The sequence below is a fragment of the Glycine max genome, chromosome 8 (genome assembly GCF_000004515.6).
Source record: "Glycine max cultivar Williams 82 chromosome 8, Glycine_max_v4.0, whole genome shotgun sequence".
NCBI lineage: Eukaryota > Viridiplantae > Streptophyta > Magnoliopsida > Fabales > Fabaceae > Glycine > Glycine max.
This window is the reverse complement of record NC_038244.2, coordinates 9488625-9511529: the sequence shown is the minus strand read 5'-3', so window position 1 is coordinate 9511529 and position 22905 is coordinate 9488625. Positions and strand designations below refer to the sequence as shown.

At 33.5% G+C, this 22905-nt stretch overlaps 3 protein-coding genes across 11 annotated transcripts; 2 read left to right on the top strand and 1 right to left on the bottom strand.

The window, feature by feature from the left end:
* Positions 1 to 79: 79 nt before the first annotated feature.
* On the bottom strand, positions 80 to 2412 carry LOC100806042 (pentatricopeptide repeat-containing protein At5g46460, mitochondrial). Its single transcript, XM_003532737.5, has one exon. The coding sequence runs from the start codon at positions 2302 to 2304 to the stop codon at positions 139 to 141; it is 2166 nt and encodes a 721-aa protein (XP_003532785.1). The 5' UTR covers positions 2305 to 2412; the 3' UTR covers positions 80 to 138.
* Positions 2413 to 2904: 492 nt separating this feature from the next.
* On the top strand, positions 2905 to 13732 carry LOC102668266 (uncharacterized). Of its 4 annotated transcripts, XM_041018135.1 has the most exons (9): positions 2905 to 3020; positions 3137 to 3186; positions 5809 to 8922; positions 9340 to 9627; positions 10149 to 10287; positions 11754 to 11893; positions 12369 to 12492; positions 12757 to 13097; positions 13396 to 13732. In XM_041018135.1, exons 3-8 carry the CDS (start codon positions 5878 to 5880, stop codon positions 13086 to 13088), a joined length of 4068 nt encoding a protein of 1355 aa, XP_040874069.1. In that variant the 5' UTR covers positions 2905 to 3020; positions 3137 to 3186; positions 5809 to 5877; the 3' UTR covers positions 13089 to 13097; positions 13396 to 13732. The 4 variants fall into 4 exon arrangements, 2 of the variants coding, with proteins under 2 accessions (XP_040874069.1, XP_025985378.1); XR_003267859.2 differs by having other exon boundaries at positions 2945 to 3186; positions 12757 to 13153; XR_003267858.2 differs by having other exon boundaries at positions 2945 to 3186; positions 12757 to 13165.
* On the top strand, positions 13682 to 22267 carry LOC100805509 (uncharacterized). Of its 6 annotated transcripts, none has more exons than XM_006585140.4 (11): positions 13682 to 13821; positions 18373 to 18538; positions 18653 to 18799; positions 19289 to 19411; positions 19730 to 19807; positions 19899 to 20152; positions 20628 to 20834; positions 20922 to 21014; positions 21113 to 21217; positions 21319 to 21729; positions 21922 to 22267. In XM_006585140.4, exons 1-11 carry the CDS (start codon positions 13738 to 13740, stop codon positions 22045 to 22047), a joined length of 1794 nt encoding a protein of 597 aa, XP_006585203.1. In that variant the 5' UTR covers positions 13682 to 13737; the 3' UTR covers positions 22048 to 22267. The 6 variants fall into 6 exon arrangements, with proteins under 6 accessions (XP_006585203.1, XP_014634402.1, XP_006585202.1 ...); XM_014778916.3 differs by having other exon boundaries at positions 19724 to 19807; XM_006585139.4 differs by having other exon boundaries at positions 19289 to 19432.
* The last annotated feature ends 638 nt before the right edge of the window (positions 22268 to 22905 follow it).

Below are 22905 nucleotides of genomic sequence, written 5' to 3'. Positions count from 1 at the left end.
ACCAAGGATCTGCAGTACAGAGCAAAAAAAATAGTCACTCCCATTCGTATAATTTTTTGTTCGTCGGATTTTTAAGAAGTACGATGGCCCCGGGTGGAATAAATTATCATTAGACTCTTTGCATGAACAAAAAATGTTCTACCAATAATCCCCACACGAACATATACCATTCTTAAAGTCATGAAAGCGGCTAGAATCACGTACTACAATCTCACGGTCAACAATCTTTGCCATAAGCTTTATTGCATTATGACAATCACCACATACACGTAGATTTTTCATTACTGTTATTGCACTGCCTTCAACAGTGCTAAGCAACCCAAATGCAATTGCAAGCCTTTCACTATGGTAAGACAACATTTCTTCTTTTTGCTCAGTTTCAACATCATGCAAAGCGAATTGTTGATCTGGAACATAACCTAATTCTTTTAACTTCACTCCTAGCCACTCTAGCTTTTGATAAATTTTCTCAGCAAGAGGATGAGACCTATCTGCAGAGAGAAATTTGTGCTTTTGTCCTTTTAAGGTTAGCCAACTGGATCCTGGTTTCTTCACAACTCCATTATGTTTCATTTTTCTCCGTATCAAAGCTACTTCAGCCCATCTGCTCGAAGATGCATACAAGTTTGACAGCAATACATATGCAGCACTACAATCGGGCTCTATTTCAAATATCTGATTTGCAGCTCTTTTGGCTAAATCTAAATTAGAGTGCTTTCTGCATGCACTCAATAAAGCCAACCATACCATTGAATTTGCTTTCATTGGCATGCTCATCACCACTGCTTCTGCTTCCTCGAGCTCTCCACATCGTCCAAGTACATCCACCATGCTTGTATAGTGCTCAATTGTAAGAGTAACTGATCTTTTCTGGCCAAAGTATCGGAAGAAGCACCTTGCTTTCTGTAACATCCCAGAATGACTACAAGCAGAAAGCAAACCAGTCACTGTAATTCCATCAGGATCAACCCCTTCCCGCAACATTTGGTTAAAGAGTGCTAGAGCCCACATGCCACATCCATGCTGTGCACAACCAACAATGACTGAGTTCCACGAGACAACATTTTTCTCATTAATCCCCTTAAATACATACACTGCATCACTGACATAACCACATTTACTATACATGACAACAAGAGAACCTCCCACATATCCGCCACTTTCTAAACCCATCTTAACCGCTGCAGCATGGATCACTTTCCCCCTCTCAATATCCTCCAATCCACAACAAGAATTCAAAGCACTGGTGAAGGAAGATTCATTCGGAACCACATCAATTCTCATCATTTCTCCAAACACCTCCAATGCCTCTCTATGCTTATCATTCAAACCATACCCTGTCAATAGAGCAGTCCATATCACCACACTCTTATAAACCACCTCACCAAAAACTCTGCACGCAGCTTCCATCTGCTTGCAACCAGCATAAAAAGTGACAAGCGAAGCAGAAACAAATTCATCAAAATGCCAGTCACCCAGCTTGAACACAGAGCAATGAATTTGAATCCCCACACGCCAAGCCGGTATCTTAGCAGCAGCAGACAACCCGCAAACCAAGACACCAGAAGATAAACACACGCCAGAAGCCACCATGTCACGAAAAAGAACCAATGCTTGTTCACTCTTCCCATTGTGATCAAGCCCAGCAATCATGGAACTCCAAGAAATCACATCCCTCGAAGGCATTTGGCAGAACAATTGCAAAGCATCATCAACTCTACCATTGCTACAATACCCATGAATCATTGCATTCCACGCAGCCACGTCCCTGTCCATAGGTTCCATTGCCCAGAACAAGGTTTCAGCCTCTTGAACAATTCCCAAGCGCAGTAACCCGTCGACGAGGGTGGTCCACGACACGACGGTTCGGCGGGGCATTTCGTCGAACAGCTTTCGGGCGGTGACGATATCGCCGCAATGAAGACACCCCTTGATGATGGAGTTCCAGGAAACGACGTCCTTGAAGGGAATTCTACGAAAGAGGTCGATAGCTTCGCGGAGTCTGTGGTTCTGTGCGTAAGCATGGAGCATTATGGTGTATAGGGAAACGTGCGGGGTAGGGATTTGATCGAAGATGGCGCGAGCTTCATCTAAACTTCGATTGTTGAGGTGGTGAAAGAGAAGATACTTGTGTGATTTGATGATATTGAAAGAATTCGTGGAAGTGGAAGTAGAAGTAGAATCGTTCGTGGCGGTGTTGAATGAAAAGGTTCTTGAGTTTCGAATACCAACGAGAATTTGGGGGCCCGTGGTAAACGGCGTCGTGTAGAACTTCGACTTGGGCACTCGACTGACAAGAAGCATTGGAAGCACCACTCAAAATCTTAGTTTCAGAGCTCACACGACGGTATAAAAATAAAAATAATTACATTCAGAAGAAAAAAAAGGTATAAAAATATAGTGCGGATGGTATATGATGGTAACGTGGAATTCGGATTAACTAGAGGCTAAAATTAGTGGTGCACCATACATCACTTGTGATAATGGTCCATGTTAATAAAGAATCTAGTTAGGTATATAATGAGAAATTTTAATGATAATGGTCCATGTCAATAAAATTTTTAATTTGAAGTAAGAATCTGTACCATAAGAGTTTCTTAAGTATTATTTTTTATTGGAGATAACTTATATAATGAGAATTTTTTAAAAATAAAATTTGTATTTTCTATAACAAAAACCATTTTAAATAATAAAATTTATTTAACATATAACAACACCATAATTAAATAAAAATAAAAATATATAAAAGTGTGAGTTTTTTATAATTTCTTATCGTTAAAACAAAATTATGTATAATTTTTTTATAATAAACCATAAATCATAATGTGAGAAGCATACAAAATAATTTAAGAAATTCAATTAAAAAATTTCATTTGGAGGTGCTCCAAGTCAACTTTGAGAAGTAGATGATATTGGGACAGCTTTAACTATAAAATGGTCCCTCCCAAAGGCACCATAAATGAAAAGAAACGAGGACATCAAGTTAGCAGTTTCAATTCACTCCTTCCATAGAAAGCCAGGTTTGTTAAATTACAATGGTCTTCTCTACAATTTTTTGGTAATTAAGTCTCAGATCAAGATGGATCAGTTCATATACCTGATTAATTTGCTTCTCCTTGTACCATGACTTAACAAGTCAACCCTAAAAGCAGGTGGATCTCAATTCTCATCTCAAGTCTTGTGTAGGTTAGTACTGTACACCGTCTTTATGCCTTCGATTATTCATAGTTATAAAATCTGATTGAAGAATTTATTTCATAAAAAAACCCTATAAATCCGAGTTCAAATTTATAAAGTAATGTACTAACTATTACTATCGTTAAAGATTACTCAAAACTACATGTGATGGATGCATATGTATTGTTCCTAAACTGAAAACAATCAGGATATGTGTGCGATCTAGAAAGTAGTGATACTTTAAAATATTCATTTTTAAATTATTAACAGAACTTATAATCTAATACGTGTGTTATTTTTAAATATAAAATATCAATATTTTTTTTAAGTGATGGATATAATTTTTTCTAGTTAAATATAATTTTTCCAAAATTAATCTATTATATATAGTCTTTACATAACTAAAGGTGTATTTTACTATTTTTATTCTCTAATTAAGGTGCTTTGAGGACTAAAAATGTTTTTAGACAAAAAATGTAAAATTTAAAAAATAAATAAATTCAAACTATTTTTTAATATGCAAATTTTAAATAATGGGAAAAATCAAAATTGAAGAAAAGTATTTTATTTTTATTACCCATTTTTTATATAAAAAATCAATTCTTTCACCTAGTACATATAAGGAAAAAATATTTTTATTTTTTCTATTTTTGATTTACTTTTATTGCTTAACACAAAAATATTAACATTTTAGTTTTTTAGTATAAAAATTTAATGGACATTAAAAAATTAAATTAAATTGAAGAAAGTTTTCTAGATATCCAGACACAAGTTTTTTTTTTTCTAATTAGATACCCAGACACAAGTTTGTCAGTACACATACCTGTCAAGTTAATATCAATTTTATATCAGTGTGGATATCTCTGTACACTGACAAACTCCGTGTCAAATTAACAAAACAGAAAACTCTAACCATGTGATGTTAAGAAAAATAAGAAACAACAATAATGTGCAATGTACAGATAGAGATAACATTATTTATTATTTTTAACTATAAAGTAAGAATCACTAGAGCTTTTTTGTGATTTGATCCTGTTACTTTAATTGAATAAAGAATCACACTGCAAAACCTTTTTCGTGATGTATATATAACAGAATGATTGAAGAATCATAGAACTTGTTAAAGATCCACCATTGTAATGTTGTGACATTCTGCCTAAATTTGTGGAGTTGATAGATGGAGCCAATGCTCTGCCATTTATTCTGGTAATTACATTTCTACCACCATATTGTTCACCTAAAATATAAAGAGAAAGAAAAAAAAAATGATAAGAAGATGCATCAGTAAAATGTCAGCTTTTGGAAGATGAAATGAGAATTCTAAAAAGCAAAAAAAGACTATTACCAGGTCAAGTAAACAAGAATACAAGATTACAAGAACAAAGCAACTAGCACATATAATAATAAAAAAATAATAAAATGAAGGCTGGCATCTTGAATGTGAGTTTGGGAATGCAGGATCAAAACATGCAGTCTCTTCATGACATATTTTAGTAAAATTAATATAGTTGACAGATCAAAATTGAACTTGTGATTTTAGGGGTCTGTTTTATTAAAAGGCACACCTTGCTGATTGTCTAGCTAGAAAAGGTATTAGACCACTTGTTCTCCATGGGTTTCCTTTTAGTCACTTTTCATCTGAAATTTCTCTCTTTAATTTTGCATCTGGCTACTGTAGCCAATAGGTTTGCTTTGTTAATACACATAACACATGGATATCTAACATCTTTTGGCGTCATTTTTCAGTGAAATTTCAAATAGTTTTCATTTCTCAATCTTTTTTCTCTCTATTATTCATTTATCTATGTTTAGGTGTAGTTTCAAGCTCAATTTTCAAATTGAGTTTTGGCTTAGATTTAATGTTTTCTACTAATGAAGGTTGCCGCTTTTCAGTTCTGTCAGGATTCTTTTGAATGGAATGTTTTTATTTATTTTCATGTAAGATCATGCATTTATATTTATAATTTGATCATTTCAGTTTGAGCCAGCATCATATGCATATTTAACAAAATCCGTAGGAAACAACCAGCAAACCATGCATTATGCATACCTAATCTTATATTTGAATAAATTTCTCAATATATATTTATGTAGAAGAAAACAAGAAAATAAAATGAAATAAATGTATTTCATAATTTAAAATCAACTTATTCACTTCAACTTTTTAAATTGTCTCATATATTGGCATAAGGTTGCATAGATGACTAACTGAACACCTATGCACCCTTATGCAGTCCATGTAAAATGTGTTTAAATTTCAAAAAATGAATTTTGGGAATTAAAACCATAAAAAAGAATGTCACAAATTTTTGGCAGGATATTAGGTTAAAAAAATGATACATTTTTCATCCCGTTCCATTCCATCTTCACAGGAAAAATATGTTGGGTTATAAGTGTGAGGTAAAGTCCCACATCGGATAGAAATCCATAAACCTGAGTCTTCAGGTTTTGGGTTAGAGTATGATGTCAGACTTCACTTATGTGGTGGCTCGTGGTCCACTATACAAATGAGGAAAAAAATATTCAAATTTTACCTGACTAAATCTGAATATTTTAGCCTATACTGAATTTATTGATATCCTTTAATTATGTAGTTGCACACTCATTCTTTTTTTCTATTTTCTTTTGCAGAAGGTTGCCACCCTTCTACACCAAATATATTGCAGAGAAGGTGTATAATCTACTCAAGGTAAGATTACAATGCATAGAGGCCTTGCTTCAATCATTACTGGCATCCGGGAAATGGGTTCTCGTTTGAGCAAAGCACGTGGTTCTCTCAAAAATGAATCAGAAGGAACATCCTCGGGAAAAAATGAAGTTTCATACGAGGAGCTGTCTAGATTGATGAGGATAAGGGATTTGATGAGCCTATTGTTGACTTATCCAATGAAAATGGACGAGGGAGGTAAATTAAAATCCTGCATTAGTGCATTTCCTGAATGGAAAGCTCAGTTATTGTCCACTGATCATGATACTATTGTGATGGACAAACCATGGCGTGTACTAACTGAGAAGGCACTGGGATGTATGAAGGGATTTATGCCCACGGAAATAATAAGTAAAATAGAAAGTGGTGAGAGATCCATCTTCAACCATAATGATGCCGATGCAATACCAAAAGCCATTCTCCACCTAACTGTTGATCTCGCAGTTAACCAACTAATTCAAACTTTGTTTTCTGGAGATTACTATGCACGCTATATCAGTCTGTCATCCAGAAACTTGGCTGAAAAAAGATCTGTAGTGAACAAAATAGAAGCAGCCTTTGAAGAGAAGCACAATATGTTTGGAATCGACAAAGATTTTCTTAGTGCCCTGTGGATCAATTCCTCAACATATAAGACTGATGCAGAGATTCGAGTTCAAGAAGAGATCAATAACAAGATGGCAGCAGGTTTTTCGGAGACAAAAGGGGGTGAGGAAAAAATGAATAGGCATTTGGTGATTGTAGTGGATGCAGACAGCAACAAGAAGCTGGACCTTCACAAAGTGCGTTTTCCTACTGGAGTTGTGGTGGTGTTGATAACAACTGAGCTGAAGGATGATGACTTCAGAATCACAAGCATGATGGATTTGAATATAAGGACCCAGGATCATTTGTTGCCTTGGGAACTCTTTTGCAGCTATGTGGGCAGTAGCAAGGTATGCTCATCACTGGTCATTCAGAGAATTGCAGTGCAAATTGTTAAGGAATGTCATGGCCATCTTCTTGCCGTTGTCCTTGTGGCAAACTACCTGAAGAATGTGGAAGATGTTAAACAGTGGCAAGTTGCACTTGACAAATTAAGCAGCAGCCTGAATCCTTCCTATGATTATAGAGATAGTGACGGAATTGGCATTAGTAGGGTCATGGTCAATGCATTTGTAGATATTATTTGGGAAGACATTGATGATACACAAAAGCTTTGCCTTGAACTAAGTTTGTCTGTTCACAACATTAAAATTGGGAAGCGACTTGCTATCTTAGTGTCTGATTGGGCCGATATTTTATCAGGACATACACAAGAAATGAAACTGAATTCAAATGAATTTGGTGAATACATAAGGCATATCAGAGTGCTTCTAGACCGTTTTGTCTTTTTGAAAATTGAAAGGGGAGATGTCTATTTGCCTGTAGAAACCTATGATATAATAAAATCATTACACACCTTGAATCCTTCCATCATAAGGCATGATGCATTAGGGTTTCTGGAGCCACCCTGCATTGAACGATGGCACAACCTTATTCGGATAGAATTGATGGACGACAAAATATGTGAGCTACCAGAATCACCAGAATGCCCTAAACTCAGAGTGCTCCTGTTGCAGGGTAATGTTGATTTGATGGATATCCCTGACTCATTTTTCGAGCACATGCCTTTGCTACAACAGTTGGACTTATCCTACACTAGTATAAGGGATTTGCCCTCTTCTGTCTCCAAATTAACACAACTTAAGAAATTTTATCTTAGAGGTTGTGATCTCTTCATGGAACTACCACCACAAATTGGACTACTAAAAAATCTTGAAGAGCTTGATCTTGATGGGACTTTGATAACCCATCTACCTAAAGAGATCCGAGAATTGATCAACTTGCGAAGCTTAACCCTTTGCTTTGATGGATACCATCATGTACTTGGTCATGGCAATAAAGGCAAGCAAATTTCCAACTCAACAATTATTCCTACGGGACTGATATCAAATCTTACTCAGTTGAATTATTTAAACATCAAAGTTGACCCTGAAGATGAGCGATGGAATGATAATGTTAATATTGTTTTTGTGGAAATTATTGGATTAAAGAGGTTGGAGACAGTGAGTATATATATCCCAAAGGCTAACCTTTTGAAATTGATACCTGTCCACAAATCCCTCAATTTCAGATTGGTTGTTGGTAATCATATGCGACGTTTCATATCGCGTGTGACACCTGAACTGGAGGAAAAATTCAAACGTTGTGACTATAGTATAAAGTTTGTTAATGGTGTAAATGTTCCAAACGTAGTGAAGATGACGCTTGGAAACTTCAAGGCCTTATACCTAGACCGACATATGACCATCAAGAGTCTCTCTGATTTTGAGTTGAGGAATTTATCTGGGTTGCAAATATGTGTATTGGCGGAATGTAATCAAATGGAAACAATTGTGGATAGAAGTTATTTACATGATGGGCCTGCTCTTCCAAATTTGGAGTTTTTGAGCGTATTCTATATGAAAAACTTAAAAAGCCTTTGTGAAAGGCCTAACCCCTCTTTTCTCCGCTTGAAGTCTATAGCATTGCACACTTGCCCCATGTTAACTACAGTTTTTACCGAAGATTCTCTTAAGGACCTTTCCTTATTGGAGGAGATTATTATTGAAGACTGTCCAAAAGTAACCACCCTTATACGCCATGACTCATCAGAAATAAAAACACGGTTCACAATGCCCAAGTTGAGAAAGATATCTCTTCTCTATCTTCCTGAATTGGTCAACATTTTTAATGGCCTGCATGTTGAACATGATGTAGAAAAAATGGTATTTTATTATTGTCCTAAACTCCAAAGTCTTTCACAATGGGAGTTGTCAAAGGCATCTGTGAAGATCATCATAGGAGAAAGCGTGTGGTGGGAAGCATTGAAATGGAATGCAGCAGAGTGGGGAGATGCTGGTCGACCCAATGTTTTTGAACGAATTTTTTCACCAATCAGTGAGGAGGCTGACATCATGACTCAACTGGCTGCACATCAAGAGACTCAATTAAGTACAGATCACGATGAGTTTCTGGTAATTACTGTATTCTTTTTATTTCTTTATTTGATGTTTTAACTTTCTATTTTTCTCTCCAAAATAATTGATATTTTAGAATATTAAAATTTAATTAATATTTTTTTCTTAAATATATCTAAATTTAATACCTACTTATTACATAAAAACATTTTAGTTCAAATATAATAAATTTTGGTTCTGTTAGATATTTTTAACCCACATGCAATAATTTTAAACATTAATAATAAAATGGGAAGGAAGAAGTATTAGTTATTGAAATATCTGATAGCTTTTGCCATTGGTTTTTAAGTTTATTTTTCTGACAATAATTGGATGAATATAATAAAATGGGAATAAGTATTCTGTTTTCAGAGTTTAATGTGCATATCGTTTGTTCTCATTTCTCTTATTGATTCACCAAAACGACAAAACCAGGGAACCAAACAAAGGCATGATGATAGTAAGTTACCATCAAATCCTGAAGAAGTAGAAGACCTACGGCGTGACTCAGCTGCAAATCCTTTGATTGCATTCACTTATGATGAGTTAAAGATTATCACAGAAAATTTTAGGCAAGATCGTGTGTTGGGGGGAGTAGGATTTGGAAGGGTTTACAAAGGATTCATTTCTGAGGAGTTAATAAGGAAAGGGCTTCCAACACTTGATGTAGCTGTTAAGGTTCATGATGGTGACAACAGTCATCAAGGGCACAGAGAATGGCTGGTACACTTATTGTCTTTCTGTACATTGTTTTGTATGAAATTATATCTAACTGCAAAATCATGATGCTTCACATGCTACAATTTACATACAGTCCTATAAGTATGTTTTATATTATTCTTTAATTAGAGTTAGAGTTTCACGACTTTTATTAATCTTTTATGTAGACTTTTATTATACATATTATTAATACGAAACTCCAATTCTAACGAAAAAAAAACATTTGTTTAAAGAATTGTGTCTAAATTTGTTCATATCTATTTTAATTTGAGTTTAACGGGGATATATTAATTGGATAAATTTTATATTGTTATTTAATCATAAATAATTATTATATTATTTTTAAGATAATTTTATAAAAATTAATAAATTATAAATAATGATTTATGATTGGATGATAGTGTAATTATATATAGTTATTTTTCTCATTTATTTTACTATTAACACGTAAATTGATGGAACAAACCTGAAATATTAGTGTTAAAGATGTAAGATTAATTAAGATTTCTTTGCTCTAATTCCAGTCGCAAGTCGAATTTTGGGGGCAGCTTTCACATCCAAATCTAGTCAAAGTAATTGGGTACTGTTGCGAAGACAACCATAGGGTACTAATATATGAGTACATGTCCCGGGGAGGTCTGGACAACTATTTGTTCAAATATGGTAAGTATATCATGCCACATTTCTCTGGACATTGAAATTCCTTAACCTCTATCAAAATTGAAAGCTAAGTCATTATTGCTGCATATTAACATATATGTATTAGGGTACGTGTCAATCCACGTAATCATTGATGGACTATGGATATCATAGAAAAATTAGTTGTAAATTGTCACATTACCATATCAACAATCCAACAACCATGATGATTGTTTAAATATTAAGAAAATATCTTTAGAGTGTGTTTGGATAAAGAATTTAATTGAGGAAAGTAATTTATCAAAAGAATTTTTATCATTTAGAATTTATTGTTTGGATGCTTTTTAAAAAAATATAAAATTTTAAAATTGGGTGTGAACATGAAAAAACACGTATAAGTAGCAGAGCATTGATTATTATAATTAAATATGTAGTTTATCATTTAATTTATAATTTATCTGTTGTGCTGCACAGACTAGTGCAACCGCTCACGCGCATACAAACATGCCAACAACCATCGAATTGATTCTTATGAAAAATAATTAAATTATGGTACATGCAAGTGATTCTAGGATCAAGACCGGTACTAGACACTTAATTTACAAATACTTAACCACTAAATCAAATGGGCATTTAAGTTTATCTGTTTATGTGACAAATATTTTATATGTACTTACCTTTAATTAAATATAATTTTGGTTATTTATATTTTGATAAATTTATAATTTTGGTTTCCTATTTTAAAATAAAGATATTTATTCTTCCTATTTTATAAAATTCAGTTTTCATTCAATCTTTAGTTTTGCTCATATTTATTTTTAATTTCTTATAATTTAATTAATTAAATAATTTATTGATAGTAACTCAAATGAATATGTTAGGTCTAAAATTCAATTGAAACAAAATAAAAAGATTAAGTAAAATTGATTATTAGACCAAAATTTTGAATTTTCTAAAATAAAAGGGCTAAATATCTCTATGCAAAAATAAAAGGATCAAAATTATGGATGGAATAAAGTTGAAAAGGCAAAACACTTCTAGTAATTGATGTCAATAGTATAGCCACAAGAAGTGACCACATCATTCCAAAAAAAATAAAATAAATTCATAGCTGTTTTCTTATAATAACAGCTCCCCCACCCACACTTCTAAATTACAAGTTAGTATTGCTTAGATTGGTTTGTATAAAAATATTTTTTTAGATATAAATGCATTTTTATTATAATTCTTACTACAAGCTATTACTATTTTGCACATGTCAAATATAATTGTAGTATTGATCATAAATAGTGTCTAATTTAGAATTATTCTTTTAATACATTTTCAATAAATGGCAAGTAAGATAATATTATTACATTGAATTACACAATGTATGCCATGTCAACAATTATATGGATCATCAACCTATTTAGGTTCAATCCACAGCCTTTAAATGTTTATCACTTTTTTATTGTTTGTATATCTAATGCGTCTTCACTTAAATGGCGCAGCACCTGCCATACCACCATTGTCCTGGTCCATGAGAATGAAGATTGCATTTGGCGCTGCAAAGGGACTTGCATTTCTTCATGAAGCAGAGAAAACTGTCATCTATCGATGTTTCAAGACATCAAATATTTTATTGGACCAGGTCAGCACACTTAAATATGTCAATTGAAAATGAAAAAAAGAAAAAAGAAATATATAACGAAAATGTGTAGACAAAGGTAGAATAAATTTTAAGCAATGAGAGAAAGTGTGTTTGAAATATATAGTGTCTTATTAGCACTTCTCTGGAACGAGACACTATTGTTTGGTTTCTGATTCGACCATGGAACAAATACTGTTTTTTCAAAGATGTTTGTACTATTAGTAATTGACATTGTTTTAGTTATTTCGTGGTTCTGTCTAAGCAAATCATGCACAACGAAACAATATTTGTCACAAGACCAAAACACACAAGCTAGTATTTTGTGAAATCCCTGGTTAGATTTCAGGTGTTGAAGCAGAAAGCACAATGTAATATTAGCATTAGTTTCTACTCTTGTACAGCAAAGGCCACAATGGTTCCAAAATAAGCCAGCTTTCAACTAACCATCTTGGTTTTATGTTAATTTCAAAAACAGGAGTACAATTCAAAACTTTCCGACTTTGGCCTTGCTAAGTTTGGACCAGTTGGAGACAAATCCCATGTTTCTACTCGAGTAATGGGAACATATGGTTATGCCGCACCTGAATACTTAGCGACAGGTAAAGTATATTTTGAAGCTGGAATTCTGTACTCATTTGTGAAACAAAGTTCATATTTTTCACTAGTATAGTGTATGTATTCACAGTATAAAGGATTTTTACATTATTATTTAATCACAAATTGTCACTTATGATTACTTTGTTGTCTTTTAAAATAACTATGTTGTGTCAAAGATGATTCTTGATTTATTAATAGTTCAAAAGTTTGTACTAACATTGCATAAATTTATTAAAACATGATTCTTGATTAAACATGTTGTGCAGGTCATCTGTATATCAAAAGTGATGTTTACAGTTTTGGTGTTGTTCTTCTTGAACTTCTCACTGGAAGAAGATCCTTAGACACGACATTTGATGGAGAGCAGAAACTTGCAGAATGGGCTCATTCTTTGCTGAAGGAAAAGAAGAAACTTCTAAAAATCATAGATCCAAGGTTGGATGGTGATTATCCAATTAAAGCAGTTCACAAGGCTGCAATGCTTGCATATCATTGCTTGAACCGCGACCCGAAAGCAAGGCCTCTAATGCGAGAAATTGTACATTCATTGGAGCCTTTGCAGGCACACACAGAGGCACCTATTGGAAAAAAACGTTGACCATAATCAGTGAGGATCCTGAATCTGATTTGAAAAGGAAAGATGCAAAATGTGTGATAGAGAGGGTATTGTTATAGGTTCAGTTTCCCTGCTCGATGGAAGAGAGCTTTGCATTAACTTCTTGTGTTTTTATTGATAAGTGTCACTTTCATTAATAAATCGATTTTTTTAAACTGACACTTACCTTACTTTCTCTTACTTTTATTTCTTGTTAGTACTTAAATTTGTTAATAATAGGAACTTTAGTCTTGATTGTTGCTTTTTACTTGTTAATAAATTTTTATTAGGTTTTGATCTTGTTTTGTAGGAAAAGTGCAGAAAAGGAGTGAAGAGTTTCGGGAGCTGGGCTTAGCCTGAATGGAATTGAGTTTCACACTGGACTACCTGAGAATGCTTTGAGTGAAGATTTGATCTCCGCACGTTTGTCACTTAGCACGATTCCTCTTATGCTTGGCACAGAAGTCTGGAAATTGAAGGAGTCTTTTTTAGGAACTATGATTTGCGTAGAAGTAATTGTCCTTAGCGCATCACTTATGAGTTGTCACCTATTTAAGGAATTTCTTTGTACTTTTTCTGCAACTTTTCATTATTCATTTTTCGAGTACATTCTCTGATAAAGGGGTTGTGACAGTGACCTTTGTGCTCTTGTATGGCTTCTTCTTCCTTCTTTATTTCTCCATGGATGCCGACAACATTTATCATATTGAGTGTTATCCACTTTACCGCATACCAGGTGTTTGATAAAATTCCTTAATAGTTTTTCATCAATATTTTGTCCCTAATTGTGTGTTTCTGAATTCTCTTTTAATTAGTGTTAATTTCTTCTAAAAATCATCATTAAAAATGGGGTTCTTTATTCCTTAGTCTTAGTTGACAAATTGTGAACAAGTGCTTAATATTACGCAAGTATTTTGAAAAGTGATATTTGAACTTTTCATTTTATACCACTTTAATGATTTGGTATGCTTATCAAATATTGTTAACATTTATTAACATGACATACGGACAATTTCTTTCTATTCTATCAATTTCCTTGCTTTTCAACATGGTTGTCATATATATGCAACTGGATCACTGTATGAAATAAAAAATTAAGACAAGCAATAGCAGCAAAACGAGTTGTTACTGCCCTTTTGTTTTATTTGAATCTATTTTTCCTAGCGTGGATCCTTTTTCTAGCCAAAATGTTATGAAAATGTCCTACGAATATTTCTTGCATTAAATAATAATACAGAGTACCGGAGGCTACACATAGCCCTCGAGAGGCTGAAGAACTTGACATCTTATGTTTAGAGAAAGAGGGGTTTGAAGAGGGTATCTAGGTTTTGTATAACTTTAGAATGATTTAAATATACGCAAGTTATTATTGTATATACATTTGATTTCGGGCACTGGATGACCTGAAGAATTGGGATAAAAAAATAACATATATAGAGTTAGAGAAGCTTTAGTTTTGAAGATTGAATTTTTGGACTCAGGAGCCTCTTGTTTATATATCCTTGCATTTGCTTCCAAGTTCTAACCCACCAATTTGGGACTTGTTCTCCAACAGTCTTATAATTTATATATCGTCCAAGAGTGCGAGAGAGTGAGGCTTTCAGCTTGAGCAGCATGTTTGTTAAAAAATGTCAAGACATTTTGGACTCAGCCCCTTGCTTATACACTTTTAACCTTTCATTTATTTAGTTCTAGTCCTCTAACGTGGGACTGATTCTCCTACAAAAACTAATATTTTAATTTTCTACTAGTATCTGTCAAGTTTTGTTTTGTTCCTCTCTTTTTTTTTTTTTTACTTCTTTTAGCCCAAAGTAGCTATCCAGTTCTCAAAATTTGGGGTGTGCTATTACCCTATTTTTGTTTTTTTGTGGGAATTGAAGAAAGTAAGCTATTAAATTTGATTATCATTTTGATTTTCTGATCATTAAGATGGACGTTTGCCTATTAAGTTACGTTGTAATTTCTGTTCACGTGGGTGTCAGAGCAGTCAGAGCACACACCAAGTTGTGAGCAACTTATTAGAAACTGCACAACAAAAAAGCTGAAGATCAGTGACTTTATTTGTCTTCGTTGTGTTTACTTAACACATCCCTGAATCAAAGATTTTACATGCTAAATGTTCTCACGTTAGGCATTACTTCAGATTGTACCCAAATCTTCGTTCAGCTTTTTGGATAATAGTATGTGATTATCAAAATGCTTTACGCAAATGTTTCCTTGTAAAAGTGAGATGGATATCTGAATCTTTTCCCATAAAGCTTTGGTAATTCCAATTTTTCTAGGACCACCATTTCAATCATAATACTGCAAACAAACATCTGTCTTAGGGAATAGAGAAATATAATGATATTTGTACTACTAAAGATGAATTCTAATAATTTATATCGCTTTCCCTTTAGTTTAGCATGTAAGCTCCTATTTGTCTTGTTCTATGAACTCTGGTACCACCAGCCTGTTATTTTTTGAATGTTGAATTGAGCCAAAAAAAATCATAACCACACATTTTTTCAGCTTAAGAACCTTTGTTCATAAGAAACAGGCTTTTTCAAGGCAGGTTGGTCTGTATAATTTGTTTTGTGCAGGATTCACTTTTTTGTGCATAACTCTACACGTATACTTCTAAATTGCATACTGTTTGTGGCTTTGTCAAGCTGCTACATAGGGCTTTCACATTTATAATTTCAGAGTCAAGAGAATCTTGCTCACTTGGTTGAGTAGAGTGCGTGAGTTATTGTAAACTCCCTAACATTGTCATCTTCGATTCCTACTGATAAAAAATAACAATTTCAGAATTTATCTCTTCATCATTCATTACCTGTTAACACGTTGAAGTCTGATTTCTGCATAATTTGAGACATCGTAGAGTAACTTGCATAAATCTTTGCATTAGTTGGGCCATGGAAATCATGTTCACACAATACCAGTCCCATTTAAAATTTGAGACACGAGGCTTCAAACATCAAAAGTGGAATCCTCAGGTTTTAGTCCCTGACTGGTATAAGCGCCTATTTATAATTTTATACGTTAATTTTGACCATGTTCTGGGGATGTCCATTTTTGGAAACGGGAGTTTTGGACGTATGTAGCTTGGGTTACAAAAATTGTATTCATTCTCCTTGGTAACCATTTCATTTTCTTGTTTTCTTTCTATATTTGTTGCCAACTAGCCTCTAGTAAACAATTCATATTTTTTTATTCTACTTGTGAAAGTCAGGGAGTTCTAGATCTAGTTTATATTCTGCAATATGTTTAGCTGATATGGTAAACGATTTTGCTTTTGTAATGTTTTTTTGGCGTTTGGTTGTTTGTGGCATCCTTGTACATAAGGCTACTGTTTTACTTGTGCCCTTATACTACGTTACTTGTTTCACATTATCTAATCAAATTATATGATTATGATATGTAATATTGGTTCCGTTTTTCTTTACCTATATGCTAATGTACTCTGTAGAATTTTATATTTCTTCATCCTATTATAACTTGTTTTTTATGGATTAAAAAAATATGAAATTAAATTTATTTTTTAAATTCCTCTTCTTCCTTGTGAACCAAACAAGAAATGTTTTCTCCCCTCCATTGAAATTCCTCTCACCCTTTCAATCAAGTTAGTTTCATTTAAGCATTTCATTTAAACAAGTTGGATCCTAAAAGTTTATTAAGGTCAAAATTGATTTCAAGACTATAAATTATCTATCAACAACATTCTCAAATCAATAATGAGAATCAAACTCATTCTATATGAGTTAATTTTTATCTATTAGATTAACTTTTATTTGTTGCACTGCAAGGTTATGCGTGCTTCAAGGAGAGGGAAATTATTTAAAATTTAAATAAAAATAAATTTTCATTCTTTAAAGAGTAAATAGAATTTATTCTCTGAATTTATATTTCAGCACTAAATTAACTAGTCACGTCTATACTTTAAACTTTTTAAAGTCTTCTTTTTTATTCTCACTCTTTACTGTGTGACCTTTGAGCTTCGTCTTCTCTATATAAATAACCCTTTCGCTCATTTTCAATGGAACTTTGCCGATCGTTTAATCACGGACCACTGCGTCGGTTAGTCTCTCCTCTTTACTTTCCATTGTTTCCAACCATTTCATTGCATCCTTCTCAATTCTGGTTAATACGACGAAACGTGCATGCCTCTAAAGTTTACTTAGGAACTACGATTATCTCAATTCCATGCACCCATTGACAACCCCACCAAGAAAACACCCTTAAATTTTGTTGTTTCCTTTTTACTTTTCACTTAAAAAAATAATAAGAAATTCCCTATTATACCGTTCTTTTCTTCACATTGTGTTGTGCTGTCATACCGCTAGTTTTCACTTCGGGAGATATAAGGTTAGTTGGGTGGTTAAGAAGGAAGAAGAAAAGGGAAAAGTCCCTGGTTCTATCCCTCCTGCTAACAAGAAAACTAATAAATTAACAATTAACATTTACTGATAAAAAGAAAAAGTAGTTTTTGCTTCTACTATTAATGGTTGCCTACTTGCCTTCTACTCTTTGAAGCTGATCCTCTATGCGATGTTGGTGGCACTGGCAGGGACTTATTTTCTTCACTTTTTATTCTTCTTCTTCTTCATGTTATTATTATTAGTAGTAGCAGTAATAGTAGTAGTAGTAAAATGCAATTTTTTTTCCTGTTTGATGCTGTTGGAGTTAATTTTTGTTGAATGAGGATGAATATTTCAATTATTTATTGTTATAAATGTAGCATTGAAGTTCCTGTATCCTTTCCTAAAGGCAACCATTTTGTATAGTATCTATTATTATTATTATCTCTTTAAATATAGCATAAATTTATATTTCCTGTGTCGTACATAATTGCTAATAGGAGTGTATCAGCAGGTGAGAACTTTTTGATATCGTGAAAATAATGAAAACATTTAATTATAATGATTCAGATTGCATGTATGGCATCAAGCAGTCTATTCAGTATAGTTATGTTTTGATGATGTATTTTTTGTATTAATTGAAGATAACTGCAAATCTGTTTGCAGCCCCTGATGGCTGAGTTTAGTTTTGGTGTGTGGGTGGATTAGATTCATTGCAAAATAAACCTTTTGGTGGGTTGTAAGAGCAATTATATGTCTAGCTATCTGTGTAGACTGTGGAGGATTAGAAATCGAATACAGTGCACCTGTTGGTAAATTGATTGTTCTAGGCGGGAGAATTTAAATGATTATCATTGCAAATGTCACTTTAAACAAGCTGACTAAGATTTTCCTTTATGAGAGAATATGATATGATGCTGTTCTTGTTTCTGATTTTTCTTTTCCAGAATTCATTTTTCGGTGCCATGCCAAAGAGAAAAGGAAGAGGACGACCAAAAGGGTCACATGTTCAGAAGGAGGTTAAAGAAAGTGCAGATGGAGAATTTGCCATTCCTAATATTCCTTTGAATGGGTTGAAAGCTGATCCTGACTTTATTGAGGAACAGGAGGGAGGTACACATAGATTGACATCTTATATTCCTTTTTTATTTGTTTTTTGCAGTTTATGTTTTTGTTGTGAGAATCATATGCTAACTGTTGTTATTATATATCAACTTTGTGATTCAGGTAGCATTTTGCCTAGGAAAAAGGGACGGGGAAGACCAAAAGGATCACGGGCTCAGAATTGTCAAGTCCATGGCAACTTGAATAGTCGCATTAATCCATCAAATATGGTTGAAGTTGCTCCTGGCTGTGAAGAACCAGAAGATGAAGGTATGTTTTTGTGGTTACAATAACACCTGGGTTATGATTTCTCATATTAGCAAAATTGATGGATTAGTATTGATATTAGGAGAATCACATGCTATTATAAAACTTATTTCCCTATGAAAATGTAGTTAGTTCATATCTAGAAGCTTATCCAATGGCAAGACTTTCTAATAATAATGGACTAAAATAGCTCTGATAATAAGTGTTTTTTTTTGCAAGAATCTTATAGTAAGTGTTATTTTTGTCCTTTATAATATTCATTGGTAATGACATTGATATTAGGAAATATTTTTTTTTGTTTGGTATGTTGATTAAGGTAATGTGATTAGTTACTGAGTTAAGAAGAGTTCTTCACTGTTGTTTCTGTCTCTCTTGCTGCTTCATCATCCTCTGTGTTGCCTATATTGTCATCAATTTTCTCTCAAAGATAGAAGAGAGAACATGTATGCTAATAGTAGTCTTATATTCAATATTTGTTGTATTTAAATACAGTTGTGCCCGACAAAAATGGACAAGAACGACCAAGAGGATCAAGGGGGCAGTACTGTCAAGAGAATGCTGATTATGAGAACTTTTACAGTAATCCATCAAATATGATGGAAGTCAATCCTGGATGTAAGAAGGAGCAGGAGGATGGTACTACTGATTAGTATATGCTTTATTGTCTTGTTTATTACTTATATACCCTCTTTTCTCTAATTAAAGAAAATTTTGAGTTTGTCAGAAAAAAAGGAATGAATAATACTGCTATTGGGCAAAAAAGATGACATGCTTTTCATTCAGAATATTTTTCCATGACATACGTATTGGCTTAAATAATTCAGTTGTGGTTTTCAAGTTTGCTGGTTGTCCTGTTTTCCATTGTTGGAATTCATTGCAAGGAACAATTTCAATAACAATTCAACTCTTTTTGTTTGTGTGTTTAAGATGCAGTTGACATGCCTAGGAAAGGGGGATTATGGCAACCAAGAGAGTCAATAAATCAAGAGATCCATCAACAAAATGCAGACGGAAAGTTGGATGTGTTCATTTAAGTGGTTATTTTTTCTGGCTGTAAGGTTTTATTTGACACTTCTCTTATTTTATATGTTTTGTATTTCAGATATAATTGCCAAGCCTAAAAGAAAGGGAAGAGGACAGACAAAAGGGTTGACGCTTCAAATGAAGCGTCAACAGAGTGCAGATGGAAAGTTGGATGTTCTCATTCATCCTACAAAGCTGGTAGCAGTAGGTCCAGGCCGCAATGATTTCATAACTGATCTTTCTCTTATTGTTCGCCAGAATGCTCGTCTTAATGTGCGCCAGTGGAAGAAAGTTCCACAAAGTACTAGGGATACAATAGTGCAAAATATTCTGGTATGTTTGGTTTTAATAGTGATTTGTAAATGATTGATGATGCCTTTAATGGATAGATTTACTTTTTTGGCTGGTTTGTGGGTGGCATTACTTGGTTTTGCTACCCTGGGAATTGGGCTTTTTTTAACGCAGAGATGTAAAATTGCCTTTGAGTAAACTGTTTTGACCAAGGATGCTACTATGCTGATTTTGCATGAGGGATCATCAGTATTTGGAAATATAAAGGAAAAGCATAGCTGTGATTGTGGGTGTGAGAATGGCCCAAATGTGAACTTGAATGTGCTGATAGATTTTTTGGAAACTAGAAAAATAAACAAAAGGTATCTGAATAGTGCTTAAGTGTAATGCTGTGGCGAATAAAGTAAGTAGTGGTGACTGTGTGCTAAACTCCTTTTTATATCATTCCCAGAATGCACCATACCTTAGATTTTTATACAAATCTGAACAAATTGCCCGTCTTAATTTCTGTTCATAGAACAATTGGAGACTTCCAGATACAGATATGGTACGGAAGGCTATTCTGTGTGAAGCAGGCCGTTTATATCAGAATTGGCGCTCCAGGCTTCATGAATATTACTTAAAGTTTGAAACAAAGGAGGAGGCCTTGAAGCATGTCCCTGATGATATTTATGACTCTGATTGGCAATTCTTGGTTGATTATTTTAGCAGCCCTTATTTTGAGGTACATTAATTTATGCTACTGGCCTATACACCATTCTGCCCTGTGGATGTCAATAAATTTCATAACATGCTCTATGTCAATCTTCAGATAATAAGTTCAAAAAACAAGGCAAATAAGGCAAAACACCGGATACATCATACTACTGGGTCAAAATCCTTTCTAGCAGTCAGCTATGATGCAGTGAGATTCTGTTTAACTCAATGTTTGCTCCTATGATCGTCACATGTAATTGTATGACATTTTTTGTGTAATGTTGAATAAGCATATAATTTCAACAGCGTGACCCAGTGACTGGAAAGGAGCCCGATTTGCAGACTTTTTGGCAGTTGACACACAAAAGGGACAACGGGGAATGGATTGACGAAGCATCTAAGGAAATCAATGTAACTGCATTTTAGATTACTGCTACATTTTTTTATGTATAATTTGATTTGATGTTCCCTGTCTTCTCTATATGGATAATTGTTGTACCAATTCATTGTAGGACAAAGTTGCTGAACAAATTAATGAGAAGAGATGTCAAATAGAAGATTCTCAGGAAGTGGTGGAAACAATGGAACAAGAAATTATTAATACTGCCTTCAAGACAGTGGTTGGGAAGGAATCATTTATGCAAGGTTTTGGAGCAGGACTAAGGTCATCATCATCAAGCTCAGGTAGAATTCAACAGCTACAGGCTGAACTGGATGCTCAGAAAAGGGAGACAGAGAATGCTGGGAAAGAATGCAATGAAATAAAAGCTAAACTTGTTGAGGTTGAGTCCTGTCTAGAGGAGGAGCGGCTGAAATGCAAGGAGATAGAAGCTCGTCTATTGGATCGTCAAAGTGAGATGCAGGAGATCAGCAGTCAGGTTCAAACCACCATCCAGGCTGCATTGTCTCAGTATCTTCCTCAAGTATGTATAAAAAGATAAGTATACTGTAGGATATTCAATTTTATGTACATTGGTTAAGTTGACTTTAATTATTTATTTAGTATTCAAAAAATGTTTTTTTTTTCATATTTCATATGAATGTTTCATCTGTAAAATTTTCCTTTGTCGTGTTCTTGTTTCAAAAAATGGTATTAACTGCTGTCTTATCAATAGAAAACCGAAGCAGAGACCTCATCAAAAAATAAAAGAAAGATCGCAGAGATTGAAGCACAACTCCATGAGGCAGAGAATGTGATAACAGATATTAGATCAGAATTAATTAGATATCGCATGGGTTAGGAACGTGAAGGATGCAATTACAACCTTTCTGGTTCATATATTACAATCTTAGTAGTAAATTTCTTTTGGACTATGTTTACATTCGAGTACATGCTATTGCTAAACGGTAAACAGAGTTATTTATATGTCTTTGCCTTGGCTGTAAACATCTTCGTTTTCACTTAATGTTTGATTTAGCAGAATAGAAACGAATATTCTTTAGATAATAATCGTTTTGCAATATCAGTACATGTCTTGGGTTTTTTTTTTAAAAAAAAATTACCAAAAGAATATCATAAAAATCAATACCGTCTCTGTGATTCTGTCCCTCTATGTTTTAGATGAAAGGAATATAACTAATTGTAATTTTACTTGTCAAACATTATATTCAACTCTCGCCTAATTTTCATTTATTAGTTAGCTTTTCAGTTGGTCTCAATTCTCATACCTTACGCCAGGACAATCAACTTGCGGATTTGCTAGCAAATTATGCCTATACTTTTGTGTGGGGTCATGTGAAGATTTTCGAGTTTATTTCTTCTTTTCTGTATGGTGCTATTTAGGCAGTTTTTTTTGTTTTTTTTTTGACATATTTTAGCAGATGTTACTTTCATGATCTTTCCTCATGGCTTTTACTCGTTTCATTAAAAAAGTTAGCTTTTTCAGTTAATAATGTCAAACAGACCGTGGAATCCGTTATTAACTGACTGAAAATTTAAAATCATATAAAAAGGTATATTTATTGAAAAATAAAATTATAGCTTTTATTCAAACACATTAAATAATAAAATAAATTCGGTTTTTTAAATATATTTATTTATTTTAATCATATATTACATGTGCATAATCAGATGTAGTATTTGATTAAAAAGTAAAAGT